General features: G+C 35.3%; 1 protein-coding gene across 6 annotated transcripts in view; it reads left to right on the top strand.

The window, feature by feature from the left end:
• The window catches only part of DIAPH2 (diaphanous related formin 2), a 968,993-nt gene that overhangs the window by 303,218 nt on the left and 637,898 nt on the right, over window positions 1-27,877 (top strand). For all 6 annotated transcript variants that reach the window (XM_070291115.1, XM_070291113.1, XM_070291114.1 and 3 more), the window contains 7 exons: window positions 2,117-2,235; window positions 4,868-4,984; window positions 7,129-7,247; window positions 10,571-10,635; window positions 13,949-14,053; window positions 19,727-20,029; window positions 21,683-21,797. In XM_070291115.1, coding sequence (XP_070147216.1) covers window positions 2,117-2,235; window positions 4,868-4,984; window positions 7,129-7,247; window positions 10,571-10,635; window positions 13,949-14,053; window positions 19,727-20,029; window positions 21,683-21,797 — 943 coding nt within the window. The remainder of the gene's footprint in view (window positions 1-2,116; window positions 2,236-4,867; window positions 4,985-7,128; window positions 7,248-10,570; window positions 10,636-13,948; window positions 14,054-19,726; window positions 20,030-21,682; window positions 21,798-27,877) is intronic.

Here is a 27,877-nt window from a genome sequence, read left to right as displayed (position 1 = left end):
CCGACAAACCCTTTTTTATTCCTTTGAAGACTCAATTTTGATTGCTTGACTGGTAATCAGTCATATACTGGTAATGGACTTTGATTTCCTTTGAAGTACACCATATTATAGAGACGTTACTATCTATTTTAGAGGAACTGCTGATAATGTTCTGTATCTGTACAGCAAATCTGTTCAAAAAATATCTGAAACATATTTACAGTATTTCACATAATTAACAGTGTAATTCAGTAATTTTATGTCATTCTTCATTTAAAATATAAAACTTCAGTGATGCCTTTCCAATATTCCAATGAGGTATCTGTCACATTTGTGCTGTATAAAAAATTTATTAATTCATTAAATAAATATTTAATCAATAATTTTTGAATATACCTTTCAAGATTTGACATTTGAAAGGAAGATTTTTATATATGTATGTGTATGTAGATATGCATATGTGTTTTAGTGGTACATTGTTAACAAACAATATTTATGAGATATTTCATTTATGTATATCTATATTTTATATTGTGCTATATATATTCACATATTATATATACTATATAAATAATGTATTATCCTAATTAAAAATGGAGATAAAAATTTATCTAGTTATTTTTACTGAAAGTATTTAGATCATACAGGTTGATTCCATGTTTTTGTAAATTTCTGAGGCTTATTAAATGACAGTATATAACTTGTTTTTTCTATTCAAACATATTTGAATGTGTTAAACTTTGATAGTGAGCATCTAAGAAAGAATATATTATAACATAAGAATAAGGAAAAATTCTGTATTATAAAAATGGGTTTTTCTTCATTGGATGTGTCTGGCTTCTGCTCTGTTCAGAATCGAGTTCAGAAATCACTTGATAATGTAACTCATCAATGTTAGGTAACTTTACATTCCAATAAATTTCATCATTCCCCTTCAAAGTGAAAAATTAGACCTAAAACAAATTATTACTAAAGAGGAAACTAAACATAAATGCATGTATTTGTTGTGTATTTTATATTAAAACATATTAATACTTTCATATGCTTTGTAGGTAAATTTTCAGTAAATTCTTATGTATGTGAATGTTAGGAAGAAGTCACCTAGAAATTGTATAAGTTTGTGTTTGGTTTCAGTAATAGCCATTATATCTTCATTTATAATTGTCCTTAGCGAATAAAAACAGAAAAAAAAAATGCATCTGAGTTTGTTTTATCGACCGAGTTTGAAGTACACGTGCTTGCATTTCCTTTTAGAGTTCAAGCTCAGCTCTGAACATCCTAGTCTCTCTGTAACACCCTTGAGTATCTACAGTTGTGGTTATCAATTTGGGTTTTGAAAGCAGCAACTTAAAGGATACATATTAAAAGATATTCCAGGTGATATATATTAAGCCCAACAATCTCTAGCATGGCATGCTTCCAAAAATGTTGTTTATACTATGATTTTGAAAATTATCAGGGGTTTGTAACACATGTGCTTATAATGTATTACAAAAACAAGCCGTTGATGCCCAAGTTGATATTTTGTGATTCAGCTGAGCAAAAATAATAGGTGGGGGAGGAGGCTAGTTGTGCATCTTGATTAAAAAATCCTGATGCCTTTTTGCTTTAAAATCACAAAATATCATTTAAAATAAATTTGTTTATACAGCTTTTCACGTCGTACTTGGAACTGTTGTGCTTGAATATATCCTTGCATTTGTTCTTCATTAATACAATTGATCTATATTTGCATTTTTTGCCAGAGGCATATGTGAATGTTCTAGCTGCATGAGTTCTTTTGCAATCTTTGATTAGTGTGTTTAGTCAAAACGACAGCATTTAATTTGGGTTGTTAGCAATTAGTTTTTTCCATTGTAAAAGTGATCGTTAATTTTTTAATGTGAATCGTCAAAATCTGGGATATGAAAAGAAAATTCAGTAAATGTAATGAGGTGTTTTTTTTTTTTTTTTTTTTTTTACATTTTAAAATAGAAAAACAGAGTACATTTACTTTCTTACAGGAAACCAAGTGCCTGGGTCAGTATTTGAAATTGCTTCTGCATATGCAAATAAATAATAGTATCAGGGCTTTATTTCCAAAATATGGTGTTGTCAAACTGTTATTCAGCTGTTAAGTTTTCTGTTTATATATTAGGATTTGAAAGAAAAAGAGAATGATGAGCTTGATATTCAGTTGAAAGTATTTGATGAGAACAAAGAGGACGACCTAACTGAATTATCACACCGTCTCAATGACATTCGCGCAGAAATGGAATATCCTTTTGACAAACCAGAAAAATCATTTTGCATGTACTGTGAAAAAGGGATTTGTGGGTGATTTTGTGAACCATTATTAGAATTCTTGTCTGCCAGCCCAATTTATATACATTTATTTATATTAGAACCTCACTATGATGCTGTTCTTGAGATTCTTGTTGAATTGTCAGACTCTCCTGATGATTTACACAGAGTACACTGAAATACACACAGTGGCTTGCAGCATGATAGGTATTCTCTGTTCAATGGTCTTGAAAAGACAAGAGCCTAAGGTAATATTCCTTACGGATAAGGATTTTTGGGGAAAAGTTCAGTGAGTTCATATGTGACTATAGGTAATACACATTTTAAGTTTATTAAATGGTATTCCAGTGATTTAGAGATATAATTCAGTTCAAATAAATGTCTTTTTCTCATTTTAAATATTTTGGTTCCTTAGTGGGGAAAAACAGTTTAAATGTGATAGGGTCTGACCAGAACAAAACTGCTAGAGTGGAAACATTTGAGTCAAATGCAACAAGCATATAACCTTTCTGTGGCAACATTTTTATACAAAATGATTTTAGATATAAAAGATGATTGTCATAGCATTGCTGGTCATTTGTTTCACATACACTCAATTTCTTACCTATGGGTTCTGGGGAAATGGGGAAATACAGCAGAACCGAAAGGCCCTCTGAGCTGCACTTTCTCTCGATAATGGCTTCTTCAGTCATTGTCTTCACCCTGTAGTACTTTGCCTGTATCTGTCTTATGAAATGGAGGGCAGACGTGTTTCAACTTTTTCCTCCAACGTTCCTATCAAAGTGTCTTACACTTGAGTACTGGATAAGTGCAGTGAATAACAATTTTGTTATTACCAGAGATAATTTCCAGTAATTTCTTATCCTTTATCAGTGACTCTAGTTTACAGCAGTTTCTGTAATATTAAATGTGTTTTATATCAATAAATACCTTGCTTTGTATAAATTTTTCTTCACCATAAATCTGTTTTTGGATCTATTCCATAGCCATTGAAAGGACCTTATGAGACTTTAGCACAAGACTCTTACATGAGGTGTAAGAAGTAATCCATCATATACTTAATTCTACTTCAGAGAAAACGTTGACAGTTCATATTATTTTTTAAGATACTGGATTACATCTCCTCTTCTACTTTTATTTTACATCAATTTTCTAGGTCCTTGCTTTTCTTATAAAAGTGAATCCATATTTGAAATCTGTTTTCTAGTTTAATAAAAGCATTTAAACTTCCACCACTCTTTACATCGTAAGAAAAATATTTCACGTTTCTTTGTCTTTCAGTTCAGTTCAGTTCAGTCGCTTAGTCATGTCCGACTCTTTGCGACCCCATGAATCGCAGCACGCCAGGCCTCCCTGTCCATCACCAACTCCTGGAATTCACTCAGACTCACGTCCATTGAGTCAGTGATGCCATCCAGCAATCATCCTCTGTCGTCCCCTTCTCCTCCTGCCCCCAATCCCTCCCAGCATCAGAGTCTTTTCCAGTGAGTCAACTCTTCGCATGAAGTGGCCAAAGTACTGGAGTTTCAGATTTAGCATCATTCCTTCCAAAGAAATCCCAGGACTGATCTCCTTTAGAATGGACTGGTTGGATCTCCTTGCAGTCCAAGGGACTCTCAAGAGTCTTCTTTAACACCACAGTTCAAAAGCATCAATTCTTCGGCCCTCAGCTTTCTTCACAGTCCAACTCTCACATCCATACATGACCACAGGAAAATCCATAGCCTTGACTAGATGGACCTTTGTTGGCAAAGTAATGTCTCTGCTTTTGAATATGCTATCTAGGTTGGTCATAACTTTTCTTCCAAGGAGTAAGCGTCTTTTAATTTCATGGCTGCAATCACCATCTGCAGTGATTTTGGAGCCCCCCAAAATAAAGTCTGACACTGTTTCCACTGTTTCCCCATCTATTTCCCGTGAAGTGATGGGACCAGATGCCATGATCGTAGTTTTCTGAATGCTGAGCGTTAAGTCAACTTTATCACTCTCCTCTTTCACTTTCATCAAGAGGCTTTTTAGTTCCTCTTCACTTTCTGCCATTATAAGGGTGATGTCATCTTTGTCTTTAATCTCCTTCTTTTATCAAAAATGAAATATAAATGAATGCAAATTGTAATGATTTCATATGTAATGGTTCATCTGTATAAAACTGATTTTTTATGAACTGTTAATAGTCCACACAGTGCTCCTTTGTGTTACTATCTTGTGTGGCAGTGAAAAAGGAGGAGTAGTGTCTTGTATGAATAATATAGGTGCTCCATCATAAACAGGAAGGTTAGGAAAAAATCATTTTCATTAATGGCATTTGCTATTCCAGTGGTACCAACTGTAAGCTGTAATTCAAAATGGAACGAATAACTGATCATTTAAGTCTTTAATGGCTAAATGTTTAAGTCTGTTTAAGTCTGTTTTTCAGGTTAAAAAGTTAAAGTGATCCATAGATTAAATTTCTTTATGCAGATGTTTAAATCCTGGATCATAGATTTGAAAGTTTAGAAACAGTAATGGTAACAAAATGATCTCTTAATGTTCTAAAAAATGAAGCTGCTTTTGTTATGAATGAGAGTGAATCAGCAATCATTTTATTCCTTCACTCACTTTCCACTGATATGAATGAAGTATACCATCTTCTGTATAATATGTTGAAGGACACTGCTGCTGAAAATTATTTATTATCCATTCTACAACATTTTTTGCTCATCAGAAATGACTATTATATCAGGTAAGAGGCTGTTCTTAAAGTGCAATTTGTGTTATTTGAATTAGATATTAAAGGCAAATTAGCAATGTAGTAAAAACTAGACAGTATATGCATATACATATGTAGAGTATAAGAATTTGATGACTTTAGATAACATTTTTAAAAAAGATGTTAATTAATTTTTCATTGGGCCAGAAGAATCTGCTTATGAAAATGATGCATGCCATTTGAGTAGCAATAAACCCAACAGATTTTACTGACCCTGTAATGAAATTTTTTGTAGCACAGAGTAACCTTCAAAGAGTCTATGGTAGAATTTTTAAGATCTTGTACATTTGATAAGTAAGATTATTGTTATTCCTCTTGTATAGTATTATCTAGTAATAGATATGAACTTATCTAAGAAAATAGTAATAATATTTTAGCTTTATACAAAATAATGTAATTCTTCTAAATAAATGAATATAATAGTAATCCATATGAAGTCATAAATTTCAGAGTCCAGTTCTGGAAATATATCTGAAAACCAGAGAAAGATTTCTGAGTGACTGAAATTATCCATAAACTGGTGACCATGATCTCATGATCTTACATTTAACTGTTCAAGAGACTTATAGTTGTTCTTTATACGCTGATATGTGTGAAATTCTAGCAAACTTCATCTCTCTGATTTCTCAAACCTTGCTTCATTAAAGGGCAAGGGAACGTACCGTGGGGTCGGGTACAGTCAACTCGAATGGCAGATCTAAAGCCGATAGAGTACGATTAGAGTTCTGTTATAGTTCAGACCAGTGCAGTAACTGATGGGCCTCATGATGTTACAGAGACTAGAAAAATGTTTAAAATAGTATATGCTAGTCTTTTTTTAAGCAGGAAAGATAGTAATTCAACATAAAATGATTGTTGTTTTCTCAAATAAGTGGTGGTAAGTAAAGGGGTACAGTGCCCATGGGTGCACAGTTACCTGGGGAAATAATTTGTGTCCATTTCTCAGTAACTTTGAATGAATGAGAAATTGTTCTAATATGATATTTTTTTTCATCCTGAGAACATTCATGTGAGGAAGATGAGTCACTAGTACTTTTATTCTACAGATGGATACTTTGACTTAAAGAGAATGATTGTGTTTTCCTTGTTTATCAAGAGAATCTTTGACCTGATTGATTATAGTCTGATATTCTTTACCATAGATCTTTTGACGACTTGAAAAAGCCTCAGATGTGTAATATATATTACTGTTTATTCTTATCCTTGAGACCAACCGCATGACAAAAGACATCAGTGCAATTAGAATATGTTTAGATTTGTTTGCAAACTTTTAGTAGTTGGACTAGTTATCAGCACTCTAATGTTAAGGATGTTTATGTTACAATTTGTCCATGGTGGTATTTCCTTCTGATTTTTCTCTGAATTTATTAGCTGCTGATAAATGCTAAAATTTTCCCAAATTTTAATGCAAAATATACTTTTAAAATTTTTTTGAAGTATGTAAGTGGTCATTTTTAAGGCCGTAATTACCTTGATAGATTACAGAATTAGGTAATGTTTTAGAACCTCTGACACTTTGAAAAAATTGAAGCTGTAGCCATGCATATTTACTGTTTATGCTTCTATAAAATAAATCTTTTAAAATATGTGTATAAATAGTTCTTTTATAGTCTGTAACATAAGGGGCCCAGTCCAGTTTTGTAAGAGCTGTTATAGCTATCTTGAGTAACAATGTGCCAGTAAATACAAGACATCATTTGCCATGTAATGCCAAGATACTCATCCCTTATTGAAATTGAGAACTTGGAGATGCCTAGAACCATTTCTTTTCTGGTAGATGTAGGACTAAAAAAAGTCATTTGTTTTGATTAACTTTAGGAATAATAGCTTAAGTAAGTAGATAAGGTTGATACGTATTTTTGAACACAAGCATGAATCCCTGCAAGCTAGAGTATTAAGTCAAGGTATTAACAGTTGATTATATCACAGTGGGTTTTGCATTGTAATGTCCAGCCTACCTTTAAGCTTAGGCATGTTTTTCTTGAGAGAGTAATGGCTAGAAAGAGTATTTAACCCTTTAGAAAATCACTTAGTTTTCTTTATCATACAGAATCATTTCTTAAAATAGATCTGTCTGGGTAGAAAAGGTATTCAAGAACACTTCCTCTCTTTTGCAGGCCGCAGTATTACAAAATAATTGAGGAGTGTGTTTCACAGATAGTGCTGCACTGCAGTGGAATGGATCCAGATTTCAAGTATAGACAAAGATTAGACATTGATTTGGCTCATCTGATAGGTATGTAACATAATCCTCAGTGTCTTTTGATTGTGGTTATAGACACTTTTCAAGTGTAGCTCTCTCACTAAACTTCCTCTTGTAATATGGTAGGTCAGTGTATCCATGGGTACTCATTTGCTCTAACTCTTAATGAGGATGATCATGAGAGTTCTGTCTGTGTGATTGGAAATCCTAATCTGTTTGTTAAGTTTCAACACTCTTGAATTGAGTTTAAAATAAGTGCTGCACCAACAGACATTATATTAGGGGTCAGTGCCTTGCTTTTTAGAAACATGACTCAAATCCGTTAAGTTTATGCTGATGCCTTTGTGGCTCTGTGTAAATCGTGTATACAGTAGGGTCCAATTAATAATGCCATGTTAGTGTTCAGGTCCTAGAAAAAGAAATACAGGCTAATTTAGTAACTTAAAACCTTTTTTCTTGAAAAAAAAAAAAACACCACTTTTTATTTTGTATTGGGATATAGCCAATTAACAATGTTGTGATAGTTTCGGGCGAATAGCAAAGAGACTCAGCTATATGTATACATGTATCCGTTTTAATTCTATGAAAGTAGATCCGTTTATATTTTCATAGACCTTAGATCTGGGAAAGAATTTGAGATGATCATGTTCATCTACTTGGATTGCTGAGGAAATGACCTTATATCATCCGAGATGGTAATCAGCTACCCTTTCTGGAATAATCACTGAAGGACAATGGGCAGCCTCTCTTATGAAATATACTATACCATATGACTTTACAGTTAAGCTGTTTTATTTATATCTAATCAAAATCACTATTGCTAAGATTCAAGCATGAATTCATTTGTCTTTAAAGATAGAAAACAACAGCTGTGGAATACTCATTGTATGCTCTCCTTCACTCCGTAGCACAGGAGGACCCACAGATAATAATATTCAGATGAATTCCTTATTATTTATCATGTATAATTCTTATTTTGATTGTAAAACTCATGCTCACTTATTAGAGGCAGTCTAGAGACTTCTGTAATTGATAAAATAAACCACCGATCATACTTTTCAAGCTCAGTACATTTCAGCATTACTTTTCAGCTCAGTACATCTTATCTCCATCTTCATCTCCATCTCTGTCTAGCTCTTGCTCTTTCTCCCTCCATTCATTTCTCTTCTATATGGTAATTTTTTATGGAGCATTATATTATCAGAATGTTTCAGTATTAACCTTTCAAAATCTGACTTTGTATGTCTATATAATATTTCATTTAGTAGAATATCATAATTGTCTTGACTAGTCCTTATTATACATACAGATTGTTTTCAGGTATTTAGAATTATAAATGAATTGGCTGTGAACATTCTTAATATAAATATTTGGCTTCTTCTCAATATTTCCTTAGGATTGATTCCTCTAAGTGAGGGTATGAACTTTGAAAGGCTAAATGCTTTTCAGAAAGCTTGTGCCAGTGTACCTTGTGCCTACAATTAATGTGAATGCTGGCATCACTGCATCTTTTCCCCTGAGCTTAATAAACTCAGTGGTTTATTTCATATTTGTTGAGAGAGTTATAAGGGACTATTTCCAAATGTTTGAATTGGCTTATCTATTGCGGACCATAGTTGGCACATATACATTAAATGTTGATTTTGTTAGCCAAAATAGATATTTGTTTTGTATACTGTGTGCCAGGTACTTAGGAATGTGCCCCCTTTATCAAGAGCAGTGAGGTGAGAAAGCATGAAGGGATAAGTTGAGAGAACAGAGTCAGTATTAAAAACCCATTATGACCTCATACAACTTTTCTAGGCTTCAGTTACCTCAGCTCTAAATTCAGATTACTGAAGTATATGTGTAGCTCTTAATATTTTATGCTCAGAGGTCTTGAGTAGCTAATAAAGGCTGTGAAACTTTCATTAGAACACACACACACACACACACACACAAATTAACAGGTGCTTCAAGAACTTCTAGGAAATTTATGGATCTCTATTCTAAGCTAACCTGAACTTGAGGAGGATAGAGTCTCTTCTGATTTCACAGGTCTGTAAGTCTAGTATTTTTTTTTTTTATAAGTCAGATCATATCCTGGCCTAAATTTCTTCAATGTCTTCCCATTGAAATTTTAATCAAACTCATTACCAATCATTGCCGGCACAACACAAATCTGACCCCTCTTTGATCTAACCATTTCCCAGTTTGTTCTTTGGTTGCCTTGCTCCAGCCACACATTGTTTATTTACAAAGAAGAACAAATTTTATTAATGGTATTCTTGATATATGGAAAAAGCTTATATTTAAAGTGTAAAATTTGATAAATTGTGATGCTTGTGTGTACATTTAAAATCATCACAGTTAAGATTATAAGCACCCCTATCACCCCCTAGAATTTCTGTGTTCCCATTTGTAGTCTTCCCATGCCTCCCCACCTCTCCGCATCTTGAGATAATCACTGATCTGCCTTCTTTCAGTATAGAGTAGTTTCACTTTCTAAAATTTTATGTAAAAGGAAGCATATAGCATGTGCTGTCTGTTTTGGCTTCTTTTCATTCAGCATAATTATTTTGAGATTCATTTGTGTTGTGGTATTCCATGTGTCATTCGATTTTATAACTGAATGCTATTTCAGTATATGGATATACCACAATCTGTTTATACATTTATTGTTAGTGGACATTTGCTTTCTTTGTAGGTTTTGGCTATTATAAATAACGTTGCTGTGAACATTCACATACAAGTCTGGGTATAGACATATGCTTTCATTTCTTTTAGGTAAATAAATAGGTATAACATGGTTGGGTATATATAATAGTGAGAATGCTTCCCGAAGAGGATTCTTCAATTACTTACATTCTGGAGTGTTTGATTAGACCTGAGAAGTTTGATGTTTATTTTCTTATTTACATAATATATTCTGCCCCTGATTCAAAGTTGTTCAAGTGAAATCTTTGTATGTTGTACCTCCCCTTCTAGTCTTATTTGGAGTCATTTTGAGCCTTAATAATCTTAACCATAGTTCTGGCACTTCTCTACCCACAGTGAGCTACAAAATATTTGTAATGAGTTCTGTGATAGATAAAGTTGGTAAATAATGGAATATATTTAAATGATGATGATTGTGTCTAATATATTCTTGGATGCTTGGTTTTGTGCCTCAACAATACTATCATTGAATTCAGGTAGTATACAAAAGAAAGAACATCTGGTAGTTTATGTTTTATGTGTAGTATAAGTCAGTTGCCCTCTTAACATCAGTTGACATAATAATGATAGTCTCCGTAGCAGAATTATAGGCTGGCAGCCGTCATTTGCCTAGTGGTCCAGTTAAATAATTTCTAATCATTTTTGGTCAATCTTAATAGATTCTTGTGTGAATAAGGCAAAAGTTGAAGAAAGTGAACAAAAAGCAGCAGAATTTTCAAAGAAGGTAAGGCTTACAAAATATTGGCCGTAATTATTAAATGTATAAGTTAATCACAATACGTATTCCACCTTGTTTCTTTCTGCGAGGCCTTATACATGTTATTTCAGTTACATGGTCCTTCATGTTTTTAAAGTCAGACACAACCACAGAATACTGATTTCTTTGCTGATAAGATAATGTTGCTACCATTCCCTGCTCATCACCTTTAATCCAGAAGGAAGAAAAACACGAATCATATCCTAGTAAAGTGATAAATGAAATAAAATTAGGTTGCTAGAAGCATATAGTTAGAAATAGTCAACCAAAAACACATTTTGCCATTGCTTTCCTGCGGGTCTCACTTAACAATAGTTCCTTGGAGAACTGCAAGGTCTTTAGCTCATCTTATCTGTCATGTTCTTTAAGTCAGTGCTATTGGTAGCAACAAAATGATGTGGTATTTTCTTTCTCTCTGTCTCTTTTTGCTTAGACTTATCTGTGAATTTTATAATTATCATTTATGAAATGCTGCTGCTACTTCATGTATGTAGGCTTGGTGGCATTTGAGGTTCCTCTTTGTGTAATGCCTTAGGTGAATGTCAGCATTATGAATATCTGAATTTAATTTAGATTTCAGATATCCCTTGTTTCCTGAAAACTTGGCTACAGTTTTATAAGGTTCTACCAAAAGTTGCATTTTATGGTTCTAGACCCTACAAAGCATTAATACAGTATTTCTCTCCTCCTGATGGCAGGAAAAGGATTGAAGCCCAAGTCTAAAAGCTCTCCAGTTCTTAGCCTTATGACGGCAAGATAAAGTGCTTACATACTGCTGACTCTTCAAAGTTATGACTTACCTTGGAGATTAGATAATCGCTTTTGCTATTACTCTAGAAACTATAGAATATTAGTGAAATTACTTCAGGGCATCTGAGGAAATGACTTTGCTTTTTGAGTTACTAGAATGGATTTTAAGAGTGTGGGCATAAAATGTTGCCCATAAAATGGACATAAAATGTTTGTGTGAAGCTGTCATTTATATTAGTGAAAGAAAATGCACACTTTTTGATTAGTATACCTTTATATTTCTTAATGTTCTTGTTTTAAGTTGCACATTTAAAATTCCCTTTGAAAATCTTAGGAGCTCTTTAATTTATCTCTTGCACTGTGATTAGACACCACAAGACTGGAGCAAGTTGTGATGATCTATCTGGTAAAAATTTCTGTAAGCATCTATTATTGGAAAAGGAGTCCTGAAATAATGAAGACATTTCAGTGTTTGATGCTTCATTCTCCTCACCAAAATTTGGAATGAAAACTTGTATGGTTTCCCAGTTCTTGTCTGCATGCCTTCTCTTATTCAGGGTGATTTGAAGAGGCAGTACAAAATATTAAAAAAAGGCAGGGGAACAGCTAGAATGAGAAGCAGTAGTTATAAGATCTGATTTCAGCATTTTCGCTAATTAGCTGTGACTTTAAGTAAGCCATTTACTATCCTTGGATCTTATTTGCTTCATCATTAAAAGGAGCAAATAAGGTTAGTGGACTTATAAGAAGTCTTCCATGGAGAAGGCAATGGCACCCCACTCCAGTACTCTTGCCTGGAAAATCCCATGGACAGAGGAGCCTGGTAGGCTGCAGTCCATGGGGTCGCTAAGAGTCGGACACGACTGAGCGACTTAGCTTTCACTTTTCACTTTCATGCATTGGAGAAGGAAATGGCAACCCACTCCAGTGTTCTTGCCTGGAGAATCCCAGGGACGGCGGAGCCTGGTGGGCTGCCGTCTACGGGGTCACACAGAGTCAGGCATGAGTGAAGCGACTTAGCAACAGCAGCAGCAGCAGCAAGAAGTCTTCAGCTCAAATAACTCAGGCTTCTCCTATTCCTACTCAATGGATTTACAGATAAAGATCATTTTAACTTATAAGCAGAAACATTGTGTGCCTCTCCTTAAGTGTACTAATAAACCATTTGTAGAGCAAAATTGTATGCAGTGTGCTTGTGTGGACAACATGGTTGAGAAGCACACAGATAAGTCTGGCAAGGAGTCTGGTAGTATAGATTCAGATCAATCTTAACAGGGAGACTAATGCAGTTGGAAAAGCTCCATCTTCTCAGTGACCTAGGAAATAAGGTCATTTGCTGACACTGAAGGGTCTGGGATAGGTTTGAAATGTAAAGAGATTAGAAATCATTTGGACCAACCTCTGTGGGACATTTTCCTGGGATTCAAATAGAGATGAATAAAAGAAGTAAGTAGTTAGGCAGGTTTGACCCAAATACTATTATCCAATTTGCTCTTTCTTCAGACTGGATCTGAATAGCATTTTATAATTTCCAAAGGTCAAATCTACTATGAGGAGGAATATTTATTAATAGTGGGCACACTTTTTAAATTGTTCCACAAACTCTAAAGAGAGTTCTCAGTAGTAAGATATATCACCTTTAAAAACATAAATAACATATTAGTAATGTATCGACTTCTAAATGACTTGAAGTGATGGGGACAATGCAATGAAAGGCAGGCGTTCTATAGCTGGATATGAGTGCTATACACTTATAGTATGTAGGCTTATTAGGGTCAGAGATCTGACCTAGTTAAGGGCTGCGCAGCCTGCAGTAAGCGGATAGTCACCATCTGATGGTCCCTGTGGTTTACCACTCTGTAACTGAACCTCTCATTTGCCCTATTGTAACATTCTATGCAAGTGTTTTGGCTAACCGTCTGAATGACAATGCTGTTAGGGCGTATATCATTCTACTGTCAGATTTTGTGGAGAATCACTTTTTGAATTTATTTTACTACAATTAAGACTGTAATGCAAATAGCCTATTTTGTATTAATATACATGCATGTGAGCATTCTAGAAGTGCTATCTCTTTTCAGGATTAAACATATTTTTAAGGAGTTGGACTGCTTGATGCCTAATTTTTAGGTTTCATTTTTGAATTAAATACACTTAAAAGTATGGGATGGAACAAAAAAAACCCCACACAATTCTAAAACTTAACATTCAGTAACAAAACAACAAAAATGACTGCTGTATATGAAGAGAGCCTTCTTAGTCCAGCATTTAAAGTTTTGTTTTATATTTTTTTTTCAGAAGTTAAAATGGGCTTATTTACGTTGTGTTGGGGACATATTTCTCCTCTACTAGCACCCTATCCCCACAGAGGTGCTTAATTGGCATAAAAATAATCAAGGGCTCTGATTTTCTGAGTGACCTAGGAAATTTAAGAAGCAAATGCCACTCCACTTATTTAATACATAATGTTGTTGAAAGTTTTCTCAAAACTGCATTACTAAGTGTGCATTTATGGTGATGATCATTGCAGTTCGATGAAGAATTCACAGCTCGACAGGAAGCTCAAGCTGAGCTTCAAAAAAGAGAAGAAAAAATCAAAGAACTTGAAAAAGAAATCCAGCAACTTCGAACCCAGGTAATGAGACAAGATACAGATTTTGTGTCATGTCGCAGTGAGTTCGATGGTAGAAAATTATCTTGTTCGATGGGAGGAAAAATGTAACCAGAAGCAGACTTTTTGGCAGTTTCCCATTTTAATTGAAATAACTACAGATTTTATTTTCTAGGACAATAAATCATTTTAATATTTGGATAAAAATAAGGCATTTGTTGCATAAGTTGCCCTGAATATTTTTAATGGAATATATTACACAAGCAAGACTCTTTTTGAGATGAAATTTTCATAATGATTTGAAAAGTTGAATGCTTACTATTTTCTTTCAAAAGGAATGTGGAAATGTTCATTAATTTTAATTATGCCTAAAGCTTTTTGAGATCTCTTTAAATCTTGACTACCATAATTTCAAAATCTATAAACTTTATATTTCCCCCTATATTCCCTATGAGAAAAGCCCCCATATGCACTTAAAATCTTAACTATGGTGTCTAAATTATAGAGCTGATTAAGTAATTTCAGCACAACATAGTTTTTAAATGAATATAAAGAAATATAAAATTAGTTTTAAGCATAGTTGATGTTTGTTGATTGACTAGCTCTGTTTCTGTCAGTCTATTTAAAACTGACTTCAGAAGTCACCAGTGTACTCCACATTACCCATAGGTAGGTCCTGTTGCATGTTGAAATCCATCCCATTATTTGTGGTCCCATCCATGGGATCTCAAAGAGTCAGACATGACTAACAGATTTCACTTTACTTCTCTGTCCTCAAATCAGCTTGGTCTCCATTCTTATTTATTTAAAATTTACCACCAGTTGTTTTGATTGTGAAACCAGAGTTGTCTTGGCCTTTGATTTGCCTCCAGACAAATTAAGCTGGTCACGGTTTTATGTCAGTTCTTTCTCTCTCTTTTTTTTGTTTTTTCCTTTGCATCAAAACCCAGAACTCCTGAGGGCTGCTCTTCATTCTGTCCTTCCTGGAATATTACAGTATTTCCTAACTTTCTGCCCTGCCTATGGTCTTTAATCTTCTTAAAACACTTCCCTAATTATTGTCACTCCAGGCTTTCACATGTTCAATGGTTGCCTGTTGCATTCAGGATTAAAGAAAAAAATCTCCTTACTAGAAATTTGAAGCTCTTCTATCCTTGACTCCCTGTTATCTCCCCTTTGCAGCCTCATCTTTGTTCCGTTAACTCCATCATTTCTTGCAGCTAAGTCACTTCTTCTCCTCCCTTCATATTTAGAATTTACCCTCTCCACACATTTCCTTCTGCCAGCATTTCCCAGCATTAGTTACAGAAATGCTAATAGGTTTTTCAGGAGGAAAGCATTCCATAGTCCAGTAAATTTGGTACACTTGAAATGTTCTTCTTCGAGACTGAATATTCTCATTAGCATATTTAAGGGTCTGAGATGGCTTACATTGAAGAAGTCTGTCTCTTTTTCCTACAGTTTCCCAAATTCTTTAGCCAAGGAACCCTTAATGTTAGAACACCTATTAACATCTCCTGCAAAATAGTGTTCATGGAACTTAGTTGAGAAATGCTGGCTTCAGTTATTCAGTCTCAGAAATGCCCTCCCTTGCTTCTTGTCAGTGAAACATTGCCATTTGAGAACAGCTCAGTGTGACAGCCTTTGAAAAGCGTCACCCAAAACTCTGGGAATTTCTTTGAACTTCACTTTTGGTATTCCCTGTTGACTCAGATGGTAAAGAATCTGCCTGCAATGCAGGAGACTTGGGTTTGATCACTGCGTTGGTAAGATCCCCAGGAGAAGGGAATTGCTACCCATTACAGTTTTCTTTTCTAGAGAATTCCCTGGACAAAGGAATCTGGTAGGCTACAGTCCATTGGATCTCAAAAAGTCAGGCACAAGTGGTCGACTAACACTTTCACTTTTAGAGTTTTGTAGAACACTCAAATCAGCATAAGCACCTTGAGGACAGTGTCTTTACTTTCTGTTATTATCAAAGTCCCAACTACACCTAGCACAGGGCCTTAGCATTTAGTTGTGTACTTGCTTATTTATTATCAGAAACTTTCTTGTGCACTTTACATTGTATCAAATAGTAAATGTTTATTTGTTTATCCAATGGTTAATTCTCTATTGTGGTCTCATTTAGTTGTTCTATTCCTAATTTATTGTTCATAGGAGGGAAGAAAAGGGCTCATATGATTTGATTTTTAAGGCTGGATGGTATTTTATAGAAGCATTGGAGATTTTCTTAATTAAATTTGTTAAATATACAGTTAACTTGAGTAAAAAAAAAGCTTTTTTAAAGTAAGCATTTTTGTAATAACACAAGTTTCATATCATAATGATCTCATAGAGACAAAACTTGATGTTTACAGAAAGGTATTACTTTCATTTTGCTGTCTATTAATACAAAAAATAGGATACACATTTATATTCAAATTATTCAACAAATTCATTTATACACAAAACTTGTAGGGTACAGTTCTAATTTACTGAACTTTTCAGAAAGATTATATTAACTTCTCCCAAAATTTCTTTGATATCTCAGTCAAGATTGGAAAGTCAGACTGTTCTATAGTTTTGCCACATTAAAAATAAAATTGAAAGAATTTTACATATTTTATTCCTATCCCTTTTCTTAATCTCAGGAGGGGATTGCATTCCAGGAGAGGATTGTCATTTAAGTATATGAACCCTTTAGTTGTATGTCTGAATGTACACACAAAACCATATATATGAATAAAATATTTGGATGATGTGCATTAAATATTAGGAGAAACATTTTTGTCTACCTGTGATTGTTCATTTTTAATAATCTTGCAGCTGGGCCAGTCTTTTAAAATTGATTATTCAAGATAGGTTTCCAATTATTCATTATGTAAAGATATTTCTAAGTTTGGTTAGCTCAGTTAAGTAGTCCATGGTGGAAATTCATATTAGGAACGATTAGAAGAGCTTCTCCCCAAATAAGAATAATACTATACCAACAAATGTTAATAATTTTAAACTTTTCATTCAGTTAATATAATGTCATATCTCGATTGCAGAAGATCTGTATTCTTTTGGAGGAGTTTCTTAGGAAAGTTTACAATTATCAAATTCACTGTTACATTCATTTTGAAAAGTGAACCATTGTGATCAGTAATGGTTTAAAGAAACAGGTCCAGATTAATTATCAAAAAAGTGGATAGTGTGGAATGGGATGATCTTCATCAGCTGTCATGCATCATTATTAGAGAATGAGCTTGAAGTTCCTTTCTGGTGGGAAGAACAAGTTGTAATCTCCTCATACTGCAATCTATTAATTCCCCTCAAGAAAACTAACACTCATTCATGAGGAGCTAGTCTGTTGTAGTGGAAAGAGGACTGCATTAGATATGAGAAAAACCACATGTAAATCTTAATCACATTTCAGGCCACGCAACGTTTGATTAGGCATTGAACCTGTTTGTAGTTACAGTTTGCTCATGTATAACAAGTGAGTTAATGGTTAGTGAGATAAAAATGTCCAGCCTACATTATAGGGTTATTATAAGGATGAAAATAAATAATAGATGTAAAAACATGGATAAACCTGGATTTAATATGCAAATGGAAGTTCAGTTCAGTTACTCAGTCATGGTCAACTGTTTGTGACCCCATGGACTGCAGCACGCCAGGATTCCCTGTCCATGACCAACTCCCAGAGCTTACTCAAACTCATGTCCATCGAGTCAGTGATGCCATCCAGCTATCTCATTCTCTGTCATCCCTTTCTCCTCCTACCTAAAATCTTTCCCAGCATCAGGGTCTTTTCCAGTGAGTAAGTTCTTCGCATGAAATGGCCAGAGTATTGGAGTTTCAGCTTCAGCCTCAGTCCTTCCAGTGAATATTCAGGACTGATTTCCTTTAGGATGGACTCATTGGATTTCCTTGCAGTCCAAGGGACTCTCAAGAGTCTTCTCAACACTACAGTTCAAAAACATCAATTCTTTGGTGCTCAGCTTTCTTTGTGGTGCAACTCTCACATTCCATAAATGACTACTGGAAAAACCATAACTTTGACTAGATAGACTTTTGTTGGCAAGGTAATGTCTCTGCTTTTTAATATGCTGTCTAGGTTGGTCATAGCTTTTCTTCCAAGGAGCAAGCATCTTTTAATTTTATGGCTGCAGTCACCATTTGCAGTGATTTGGAGCCCAAAAAAATAGTCTCTCAGTGTTTCCATCATTTCCTCATCTGTTTGACATAAAGTGATGGGACCAGATGCCCTAATCTTAGTTTTCTGAATGTTGAGTTTTAAGCCAACTTTTTTTTCTCTGCTTTTCACTTTCATCAAGAGGCTCCTTAATTCCTCTTCACTTTCAGCCATAAGGGTGGTGACATCTGCATATCTGGGGTTATTGATATTTCTTGTGGCAATCTTCATTCTAGCTTGTGCTTCATCCAGCCTGGCATTTCGCATGATGTCCTCTGCATAGAAGTTGAATAAGCACTGTGCCAATATACAGCCTTGATATACATACTCCTTTCCCAATTTGGAACCAGTCTGTTGTTCCATGTCCAGTTCTAACTGTTGCTTCTTGCCCTGCATACAGATTTCTCAGGAGGCAGGTCAGGTGGTCTGCAATGCCCATCTATATGAATTGTCCATAGTTTGTTGTAATTCACACAGTCCAAGGCTTTGGCGTAGTCAATAAACCAGAAGTAGGTGTTTTTCTGGAACTCTCTTCCTTTTTTGATGATCCACCAGATATTGGCAATTTGATCTCTGGTTCCTCTGCCTTTTCTAAATCAATAAATAGAAGTTACTTTCTGTTAATTTTTGTTATTAGAAGACAGCTAAGTTACTAGTGCTATGAGACAGATGCTTCGTGTAAAGCTAATTGGACCCAAAGGAATCAAATCTATTGTTTTGTAGTAATCATCTTATATTCATACCAGTGTAACTTCTCTGGTGCCTCAGTGGTAAAGAAACTGTCTGCCAATACAGGAGATGAGGGTTCGATCCTTGGATTGGGAAGATACCCCAGATAAGGAAATGGCAGCCCATTCCAGTATTCTTTCCTGGGAAATCCCATGGGAAGAGGAGCCTGGTAGGCTATAGTCCATGGAGTTGCAATGAATCGGACATGATTGAGTGACTAAACAATAGTGACAGTTCATGGCAGCTAGGCCAGCAGGCTCAAACCATACACAGTACTTCTTCTTTTCATAAATTTATAATAAAAGATAAGTTTTAATTATTTTGAAGCAGTATTTCACAAAATCTTTGAGTATGCCACCTTTCCTAGCCTTAGTATATTAACAGAGTTAGTCATTCTCCAGGGTTTATAATCCTTATCAAAAATCTGTGCAAGTCTTTTTCATGTACTCTTAAGCCCTTGTGTGTAAGCTGCTCCGTCTTGTCTGACTCTAGGCAACTCTGGACTGTACGTAGCCCACCAGGCTCCTCTGTCCATTGAGATTGTCCAGGCAAGAATATTGGAGTGGGTTGTCGTTTCCTTCTCCAGGGGATCTTCTCGATCCAGGGATAGAACCCAGGTCACCTGCTTTGGCAGGCATGTTCTTTGCCATCTGAGCCACCAGGGAAGCCCACTCTTAAGCCCTTAGATGTTGTCAAAATTAAATGAACCTTGAATAACCCAGCCACAAATGTCTGCAGATAGTTTTCTTTGTTACTCTGCTGTACTGTTAACATTTAAATAAACATTGGTTTATTGTATATTTCAGGGACCTAGTTCATCAGGAATTCCAGGCCCTCCTCCACCACCTCCATTGCCAGGTGCTGGGCCATCCCCACCTCCACCTCCACCTCCACCACCTCTGCCCGGAGTAGGTCCCCCTCCTCCACCTCCTTTACCTGGGATGCCTGGAATACCACCACCACCGCCACTGTTTGGGGGCCCTCCTCCACCACCTCCCCTCGGAGGAGTTCCTCCACCTCCGGGAATGCTCCTTGATTTGCCATATGGAATGAAGCAGAAAAAAGTATATACACCTGAGGTGTCCATGAAGAGGATCAATTGGTCAAAGGTAATGCTATGATTATAGTTTTTTGGCTTTGTCTAGCCCTAATTGCTCTTTAATGTGTGAATGACGGTATTGCTATATGTTGTTGTGGTTGTTGTTTAGTTACTAAGTCACGTCTGTCCCGTAGACAGAGGAGCCTGGCAGGCTACTGTCCATGGGAGTTACAAAATTACTCCATGTAACATTTGAGAACATGACCATTGATTCTTTTGCTTTTGCTTGTGAGTTCACCATCTTATGTGCCTCTTTCATAACTAGAGAATTGGAAACTCCACAGGTAACTTGAAATTAATATAGAAGGCGGAAGGTAAATCAAAGTGAAAATGGTATACGAAAAATAATTTTGATTCTTTTACCATTGTTACCTTTAATTGCTATAACATTCTTAAATATAACCTTTTTATTAATGAGCCCTTTTATCTTATTTTTGTTCTTAGAAATTTTGTTTTAGTTTTAAACTTTCAGATAGTGTGGAATCGCTGATAGTATTCAGTGTAGACATTAAAGTAACTTTTAAATATTATTTGTGAAAGATTTATTGTATGCTAGTTTACTTTATTATTATTAAATAACATGTCTTATGAAAAACTTATTATCAAGATTGACACAGTCCGCATTCAGTAGGAACTAAATGTAATGAAAATACAGTTGCGTAGATCATCATCTGTGGAAATGCCTATTCCAAGAAGATATCAGTGATATCTGACACTATCTATATATTAAATTGGTTTGATCAGAATAATGGTTAAATCAGTTTTACAGTTAAGCATATATTTGTGCTTTGCTCAGAAGAGTAAGTGAGATCTAAATGTTTTTGCAGTGTAACTATTTTTTATTACACATGATCAACCAAACGATAGGATCCAGCAGTTGCTGGCCCAGCTATCTGTGTAGATGTCATGATATGCTTATTTAGCAGTTAAGCATGCAGTAATGGCAAGCAGTAATGGCGCTCACAGTCTCAGAAGACATGATATGTAGTGGGAGATGCACAGTTCTAATATTGGATTTCAGCTCAGTGGCTAAGAGCACAATTCTGCAAAGCTAAGCTGCCTGACTTTAAATCTCATCTTCGCCATTTACCAGCTTGGGCAGCTCCTCAAACATCCCAGGGCTCAGTTTCCTCATTTTCAACATGGAGATAATAACATTTCCTGCTTCAGAGGATTATTGTGAGAATTAGATGAGATGAATTAATATGTGAAATCACTTAAAAGAGTGCTTGACACATAGGAGGTATGTAATTATCAGCTGTTATGGTTATTGTCTGCAACCTAGTCAGTAAACATGGGAGAATTATTCTTCTCAATCTCAGTTTCCTCATTTTTAAAAATCCAGGAGCAAGAAGAATGTATGTAAGTTGAGGGGAGGGATTTACTCAATTATTTTTTAAGATTCCTTCAAGTAGAAGAATTTTTAAACTGTGAGTTGCTACATGGCCTCTTGCTGTTGTATACTTTTTTTGTACACCAATAGAAGTCGGTGACTTTCCTAATGAATGTTTACTTAGAAAGTGTTGTTTTGCTAGATCCTAAAATTGATTTAGTAGGTTGATGAATAAAGGTAATTCATTCAACTTTGGTGAAAGTGAATTCTTTGAATTAAATAAATGCACATTAATAACTTAGAAACCTCTCTTTGTTATTTTTGTTTCAGATTGAACCCAAAGAATTGTCTGAGAATTGTTTCTGGTTGAAAGTTAAAGAGGAGAAGTTTGAAAATCCAGATCTCTTTGCAAAATTGGCACTGAATTTTGCTACCCAGATGAAAGGTATATTTTATTTTTTCATATAAAGTTCTTGTTCTGATATGTTGCATTCGGTGCTTTGCTAAAAACTTCCGGTAATGTGTAGGTGTATAGTTTGGGGGTAGAGTCAAATATATTAGATTGATCTATTAACTGTATTTTACCCAGTGACTAAAAAATGATAGTTTTTTTTCCTTTAAATTTTATTTTGCATAAGTATTATTATTCAACTGGAAATATGGGTTTTATTTTTATGATATAAAATAAGATGTTTTAATTTTTTTTAATTGTTTACACTCCTCCGTTATAAAGTTATCCTCTTTACTGAGAAGCACAGGTGATGAATTTGTTGATAAACTGTGTAAGGGAAAATAATGTAACCGAATAGTAAGGATCCAGAAGTTTTCATGAAATTGGAGTAAGATTGGTTTCATAGTGCTTATACAGTCTTACATTTGTAATAATCCATTTGATTTCTGAGGAAATTTTATACTTTCTTCCATATGCAGCTTTTTCTGGAATGATATCAAAATCTGGTAACTAATAAATATATTTTACTGATCGATAATTGAGCACCTTTTTTTGATTAGATCCTTAACCTCTATGAATGTCACGCCTAATTTTGGTACTATGTAGGTAACTTCTCAATCTCATAATGAATCATTGTGATTTGTGAACTTTTGCGATTTTAACATTGCTGTTTTACTAATTATTGCAGAACTGATAGCTTACTTAAGCGTAGGAGTTTTTTTCAGCCTGAGCGAGTGTTTACAACTAAGAAATTGATATATTCCACACGCCCATGCCCTTGGAACTAGCACCTTTACCATTCATTTATCTGATTTGTCACAACATGCCCTAGAATGTGAGAATGTGAATTTTGGAAGATTCAGAGAGAGAGGAGGGAGGTGAAAATTATTGCTGTTCACCCCTTCTAGCTTATCTTATGCAACGGAGGCGCTTGCTCTGTATCTGTTGTTCTTCATAGATTGTAGCTCACACATACACAGAAATCTGGGGCAAACTAAAGTATTCTGAAGAATTTTGACATTTAAAAAATTCCTGCTAAACCTTTTTTCCCCCTCATTTGCTCTTGTAAACTTCACATTTAAAAGATTCTTCAAGGACTCCAGAGATTACTATTTATTATAATGTTTTTTTTTTTCAGTTGAAAAGCTAAAACATACTTATATCAAGGTACTAGTAATAATAATAAAAATATGCATGTAAACATATCCCTTCAATCCCAGACTTACAGTTTCTTCCCCAGAGAAAACCACTCTTACTGATTTCTCACATTGCCTCCTAGAAATAGTCTGTGCCTATAGAAGCATATGTGTTTTTGTCACTTTTTGTTTTCCACTTCTTTCTGTTTTCACTGTATATATTTGAATATTTTTCCATAGTAGTTTATGTTTACCAACTGTGTTCTTCTGCACAATATGTAGAATGCTGTCATATAGTCCCCATCTGAATTTATGTAATCGATTGCCTATTAATGGATATTAAGATGAGTTCCAGTCTTTTGCCATTTCAAGCAATTCTTCAGTGAACATGTATCTACATACATATCTTAGTGCACATAGGACTTATTTGTAGGATACATTTTAGAAGTGAAATTCTTAGATGAAATGACATTTTGATAAGTATTACCAAATTTCCTTCCAAAGAGTTGGTATTCATTTATAGTGTTACATCTTAAATATATATGAGTACCTGTTTCCCTACAACCTTTGCCCATCTCAGAGGTAAATGGCAAATCATCCATGTTACAATTTTTGCCCCTTAAAAGTGTAGCAGCTTTTCTTCTCTTAAAAGGCAATTTTAACCTCTTTTTCTGTGAACGTCTTCCTCTACTTCTTTGCACATTTTGTATTGAGCATTTATTCTTTTACTTATTGATGTATTTATATTGAGTCCCATAAGAATTACATGTTTCATAAAATTTTAGAGTCCATCTGGACCTTAGAAATGATTAAACCAAACTCTGTTTTACAACTGAACAAAGTGAAGTTTGATACATGCAGGTTAATATAAAATCTATTAGAGAGTTTCTCAAGGTATTGTGGTATAGTGGGGAAAGCCCAGGGGAAATGGAGTCACATACTTGTATTTCAGCTGTGATACTGGTAACCTCTGTGACTGAATTTTCTCATCTGTAAAATAAGAAAGGCTGATGTTTAACTAGTAGTATGAGAATTAAATAATGTTATGTATTTAAAGGACCCAGCATGGTACTTAATATAGCAGGCACTCAATAAATATCAATTCCCCTTTCCTTTTGATTTAACATGATGCTGTGTGTGTGTGTGTGTGTGTGTGTATGTCTTGTTTTAGATATTGACACTTAATACAGCTGTTAATTCAGCATGACAATTTCCTGCTCATAAAGCCAGTCAGCTAGAGTAGAAGCCATTCTTATTCTGGCTGCTAAACCATAATCAAACCAAATTAAAATCAAACAAAAGTTATGTAAAGGCTGTCATGTACTCACTGCTGAGAATTCTGCATTTCCATTCATCTTAACTCTGATTCTCTGAATTTTCTATGTGCTATTACTAATACTCCTACTTTCCTAATTTTGAATCCCTGTCACTAAGTTGTGTCTGACTCTTTGTGACCCCATGGAATGTAGCACACCAGGCTCCTCTGTCCATAGTATTCTCCAGGCAGGAATACTGGAGTGGCTTGCCATTTCCTTCTCCAGGGCATCTTCCCAACCCAGGGATCAAGCCTGTGTCTCCTGTGTCTCCTGCATTGCAGGCGGATTCTTTACCCACTGAACCATCAGGGAAAACCTAATTTTGAATATTTGAGTCCAGATCTGGTCAGGAGCACCTTTGGGTACCATTACTTTTACCAAGATTTATTTCTGAAGGGACATTTAAAGGAACAATTATGCATCATAGCATATTTCATAACACGCGCATGTGCTCAATTACTTGTCGTGTCTTACTCCTTGTGACCCATGGAATGTAGCCCATCAGGCTCCTCTGTCCATGGGATTCTCCAGGCAAGAACACTGGAGTGGGCCATGCCCTCCTGTGGAGGATCTCCCCGACCCAGGGATTGAACCTGCGACTCTGTCTTCTGTATTGCAGGCAGATTCTTTACCTGCTGAGCCACCTGGGAAGCCCATATTTCATAACATAGTCAAAACAAACTTGAATGATACATGCTTCCATTTATTTTAATAACTATTGTTTGATCTTAATTGTAACAGTGGACATTCCTTGTCAATTGCAGCGCCTTGATTCATACTTGGTCAATAGATGGCAGGATCAGTAAGAAATCAGCTGGAGGCTGTGGCTCCAGGGAACTGAAACCACACTGCCTTGGCTTTCCTAGCTCCAGGGCACCACTTTTTCCCCTATTCTGCTGCTGTGTGCTACTCTCCCAGCTATATCCTGGAAGGAGCAACATATTCATTTTTAAGACCTAATTCCAAAACTCTTAGACCCAGTGTTCCAAAACCTCTGAGAAATTCCTCTACCTGTAAGAGGTTTGGAAAGCTCACATTTCTGTTCTCCCTAAATGCGCTGTAAAGCATTACTAGTTTGTGTTTTTAAAAATTGTTTCACTTGAGTTTAAATTTGCTTTAGATTGCTAAATAGAAAGAAGTTTTAAAATGGGCTAGTTCTAATATCTGTTGTAAATAAATATGTAAATATTTAATATGGGAAAGTACCATCATATTTTCTATTTGAATCACTTATTCTTAGAGTTGCAGAGAAAATTATTTTAAATTTCTGATTATAATTCAAAGTATCTCTATCATAGGAGAAGATGGATCTCTCATTTCATTTAATTTATATTTGTTGAGTATCCACTATGTATAACACAGGCTTCCCAGGTGGTAAAGAGCCCGCCTGCCAATGCAGGTTAGAAGTAAGAGACTCAGGTTCAAGCCCTGGGTCTTGAAGATCCCCTGGAGGAGGGCACGGAAACCCACTCCAGTATTCTTGCCTGGAAAATCCCATGGACAGTGCAGCCTGGCAGGCTGCAGTCCATAGGATCACACAGAGTTGGACATGACTAAAGTGACTTAGCATGCATGCACATACTCTATGTGTAAGGTCCTATAATAAACAGGAGGGAGATAAATGAATAAGGTCTTATCTGGATATCAAGGAACATATTTAGTAAAGAATAGAGAAAGAGGTATACTCCATTTAATCAATTTTTATTAAATATTAGACTAGCTATTTTTTAAAAGCCAAGGGAGCACAAAATGGAAATAGTAAATTTGAGCAGAGCAAATGGAGATCCCAGAGGAAATGAGGTTTTGTTCTTTAAGCCTTGCTGCTAAGTCGCTTCAGGCGTGTCCGACTCTGTGCGACCCCATAGACGGCAGCCCACCAGGCTTCCCTGTCCCTGGGATTCTCCAGGCAAGAACACTGGAGTGGGTTGCCATTTTCTTCTCCAATGCATGAAAGTGAAAAGTGAAAGTAAAGTCGCTCAGTCGGGTCCGACTCTTAGGGACCCCGTGGACTGCAGCCTACCAGGCTCCTCAGTCCATGGGATTGTCCAGGCAAGAGTACTGGAGTGGGGTGCCATTGCCTTCTCCGTTTTTAAGCCTTAGGGGCCCAATAATTTGATTATTAACCGTTGACCAGGCCTTTGGCAGACATATAGGTGATGGAAATTCACAGATAGATGATGGACCATTGATTGTGAATCAATGCCAGTAGGCCAGACAATGTGTGATAATATCCTGATGAGTATGAATTCTTAATCTCTATAGTTTCTTCCAGTTCCCAATCCTGTGTCCCCATGCTTACAATATTTAGTCTCTTCTTACAAGCCTAATGATGCTGTATGACAAAGTAGATTTCAAAATGCTCTCTGTATTAATGAAGAAAAATGCATATAATACAGGTAGTTAGCAAAGACCCTGGACTTCTCTAGCGGGTCAGATGGTAAAGAATCTGCCTGCAATTCCGGGGACCTGGGTTTGATCCATGGGTGTCGAAGATCCTCCGGAGAAGGAATTGGCAACCCACTCAAGTATTCTTGCCTGGAGAATTCTATGGACAGAGGAACCTGGCGGGTTACAGTACATAGGCTCGCCAAGAGTCAGACACAACTCAGCGACTAACACAATAACATACAGTACTTTTGACTATATGTCATAGATGAAACTGTTGGAATGTGGATATGTTTTCTAGTTTTATTTATTCTTCATATTGATGATATTTGGGGATATATAAACATTAAGGTTGTGATAATAGTGTCATTTTTCTTAAAAAAACTGTAGTGATTATAGGTAATAATGATATTATATTAGTTAAAGTAATGATGGTTAATATTAACCAAGCTTGAAATAATAATAAAATATGTAGGTTATAACTGCTAATTCTAATTAGAATTTCTAGGGTTCTCTTGAGGCTTCAGCAAGAACAAAGATAGTCTCTGTGTGTAAGCTGTAAGGAATTTCTTTGGTTTTAATGTTGCTTGCAGGAAATGTAAGAAACAAACATAAAGGTTAATAAAATTTGTTTTTTTTCAATAATATATTTCCATAGTTCAATTTAGTTTTAATAATAATAGAAAATTAGAGGTTATAAATATTTCAAATGCATATAAAGATCATTTTCAATGCTTGAGGTGTTAGGCTAGCTTCAAAATTATTGTGGAACTGAGTCTGAAGATGTATTTATGTAAAAGCAGTTTTCCTCTAGGATCATATTTTAAATTGTATTTCTTAGTCTTAGAATCAGCTGGCTGCTTTTAAACATAACCATCCTTGTTTGATTGCTTAACAAAGTCTTATATGTTTAGTGAAAAAAACACCAAAAACTGTATTAATATCTAATTCATCTGTCTTTTAATATAGATATTCTTGGAAATCAGTTGAAAATAAAGAGGCGTCAGACTCAGTGCACAACTCTGATAAATGGTGCTGAAGTGTCCTGAGAGACCTGGTGTCCTAACAAATAATTTGTCATCTTAATAACATGATATGCATGCTCCTTACTGTGAACCTTAATATGAAAAGGAACAAACTGAGAAGGCTCTAATTCTTTCAGGCAGCCAGCTAGAAACCATACATTTGTTGTTGTTTTGTCAGTAATACTGTCTGACTCTTGTAACCACCATGGACT

Source organism: Ovis canadensis, chromosome X (genome assembly GCF_042477335.2).
Source record: "Ovis canadensis isolate MfBH-ARS-UI-01 breed Bighorn chromosome X, ARS-UI_OviCan_v2, whole genome shotgun sequence".
In the NCBI taxonomy this organism is placed as follows: Eukaryota; Metazoa; Chordata; class Mammalia; order Artiodactyla; family Bovidae; genus Ovis; species Ovis canadensis.
The sequence above is the reverse complement of the archived record's forward strand: the minus strand, read 5'-3'. Positions and strand labels throughout refer to the sequence as shown.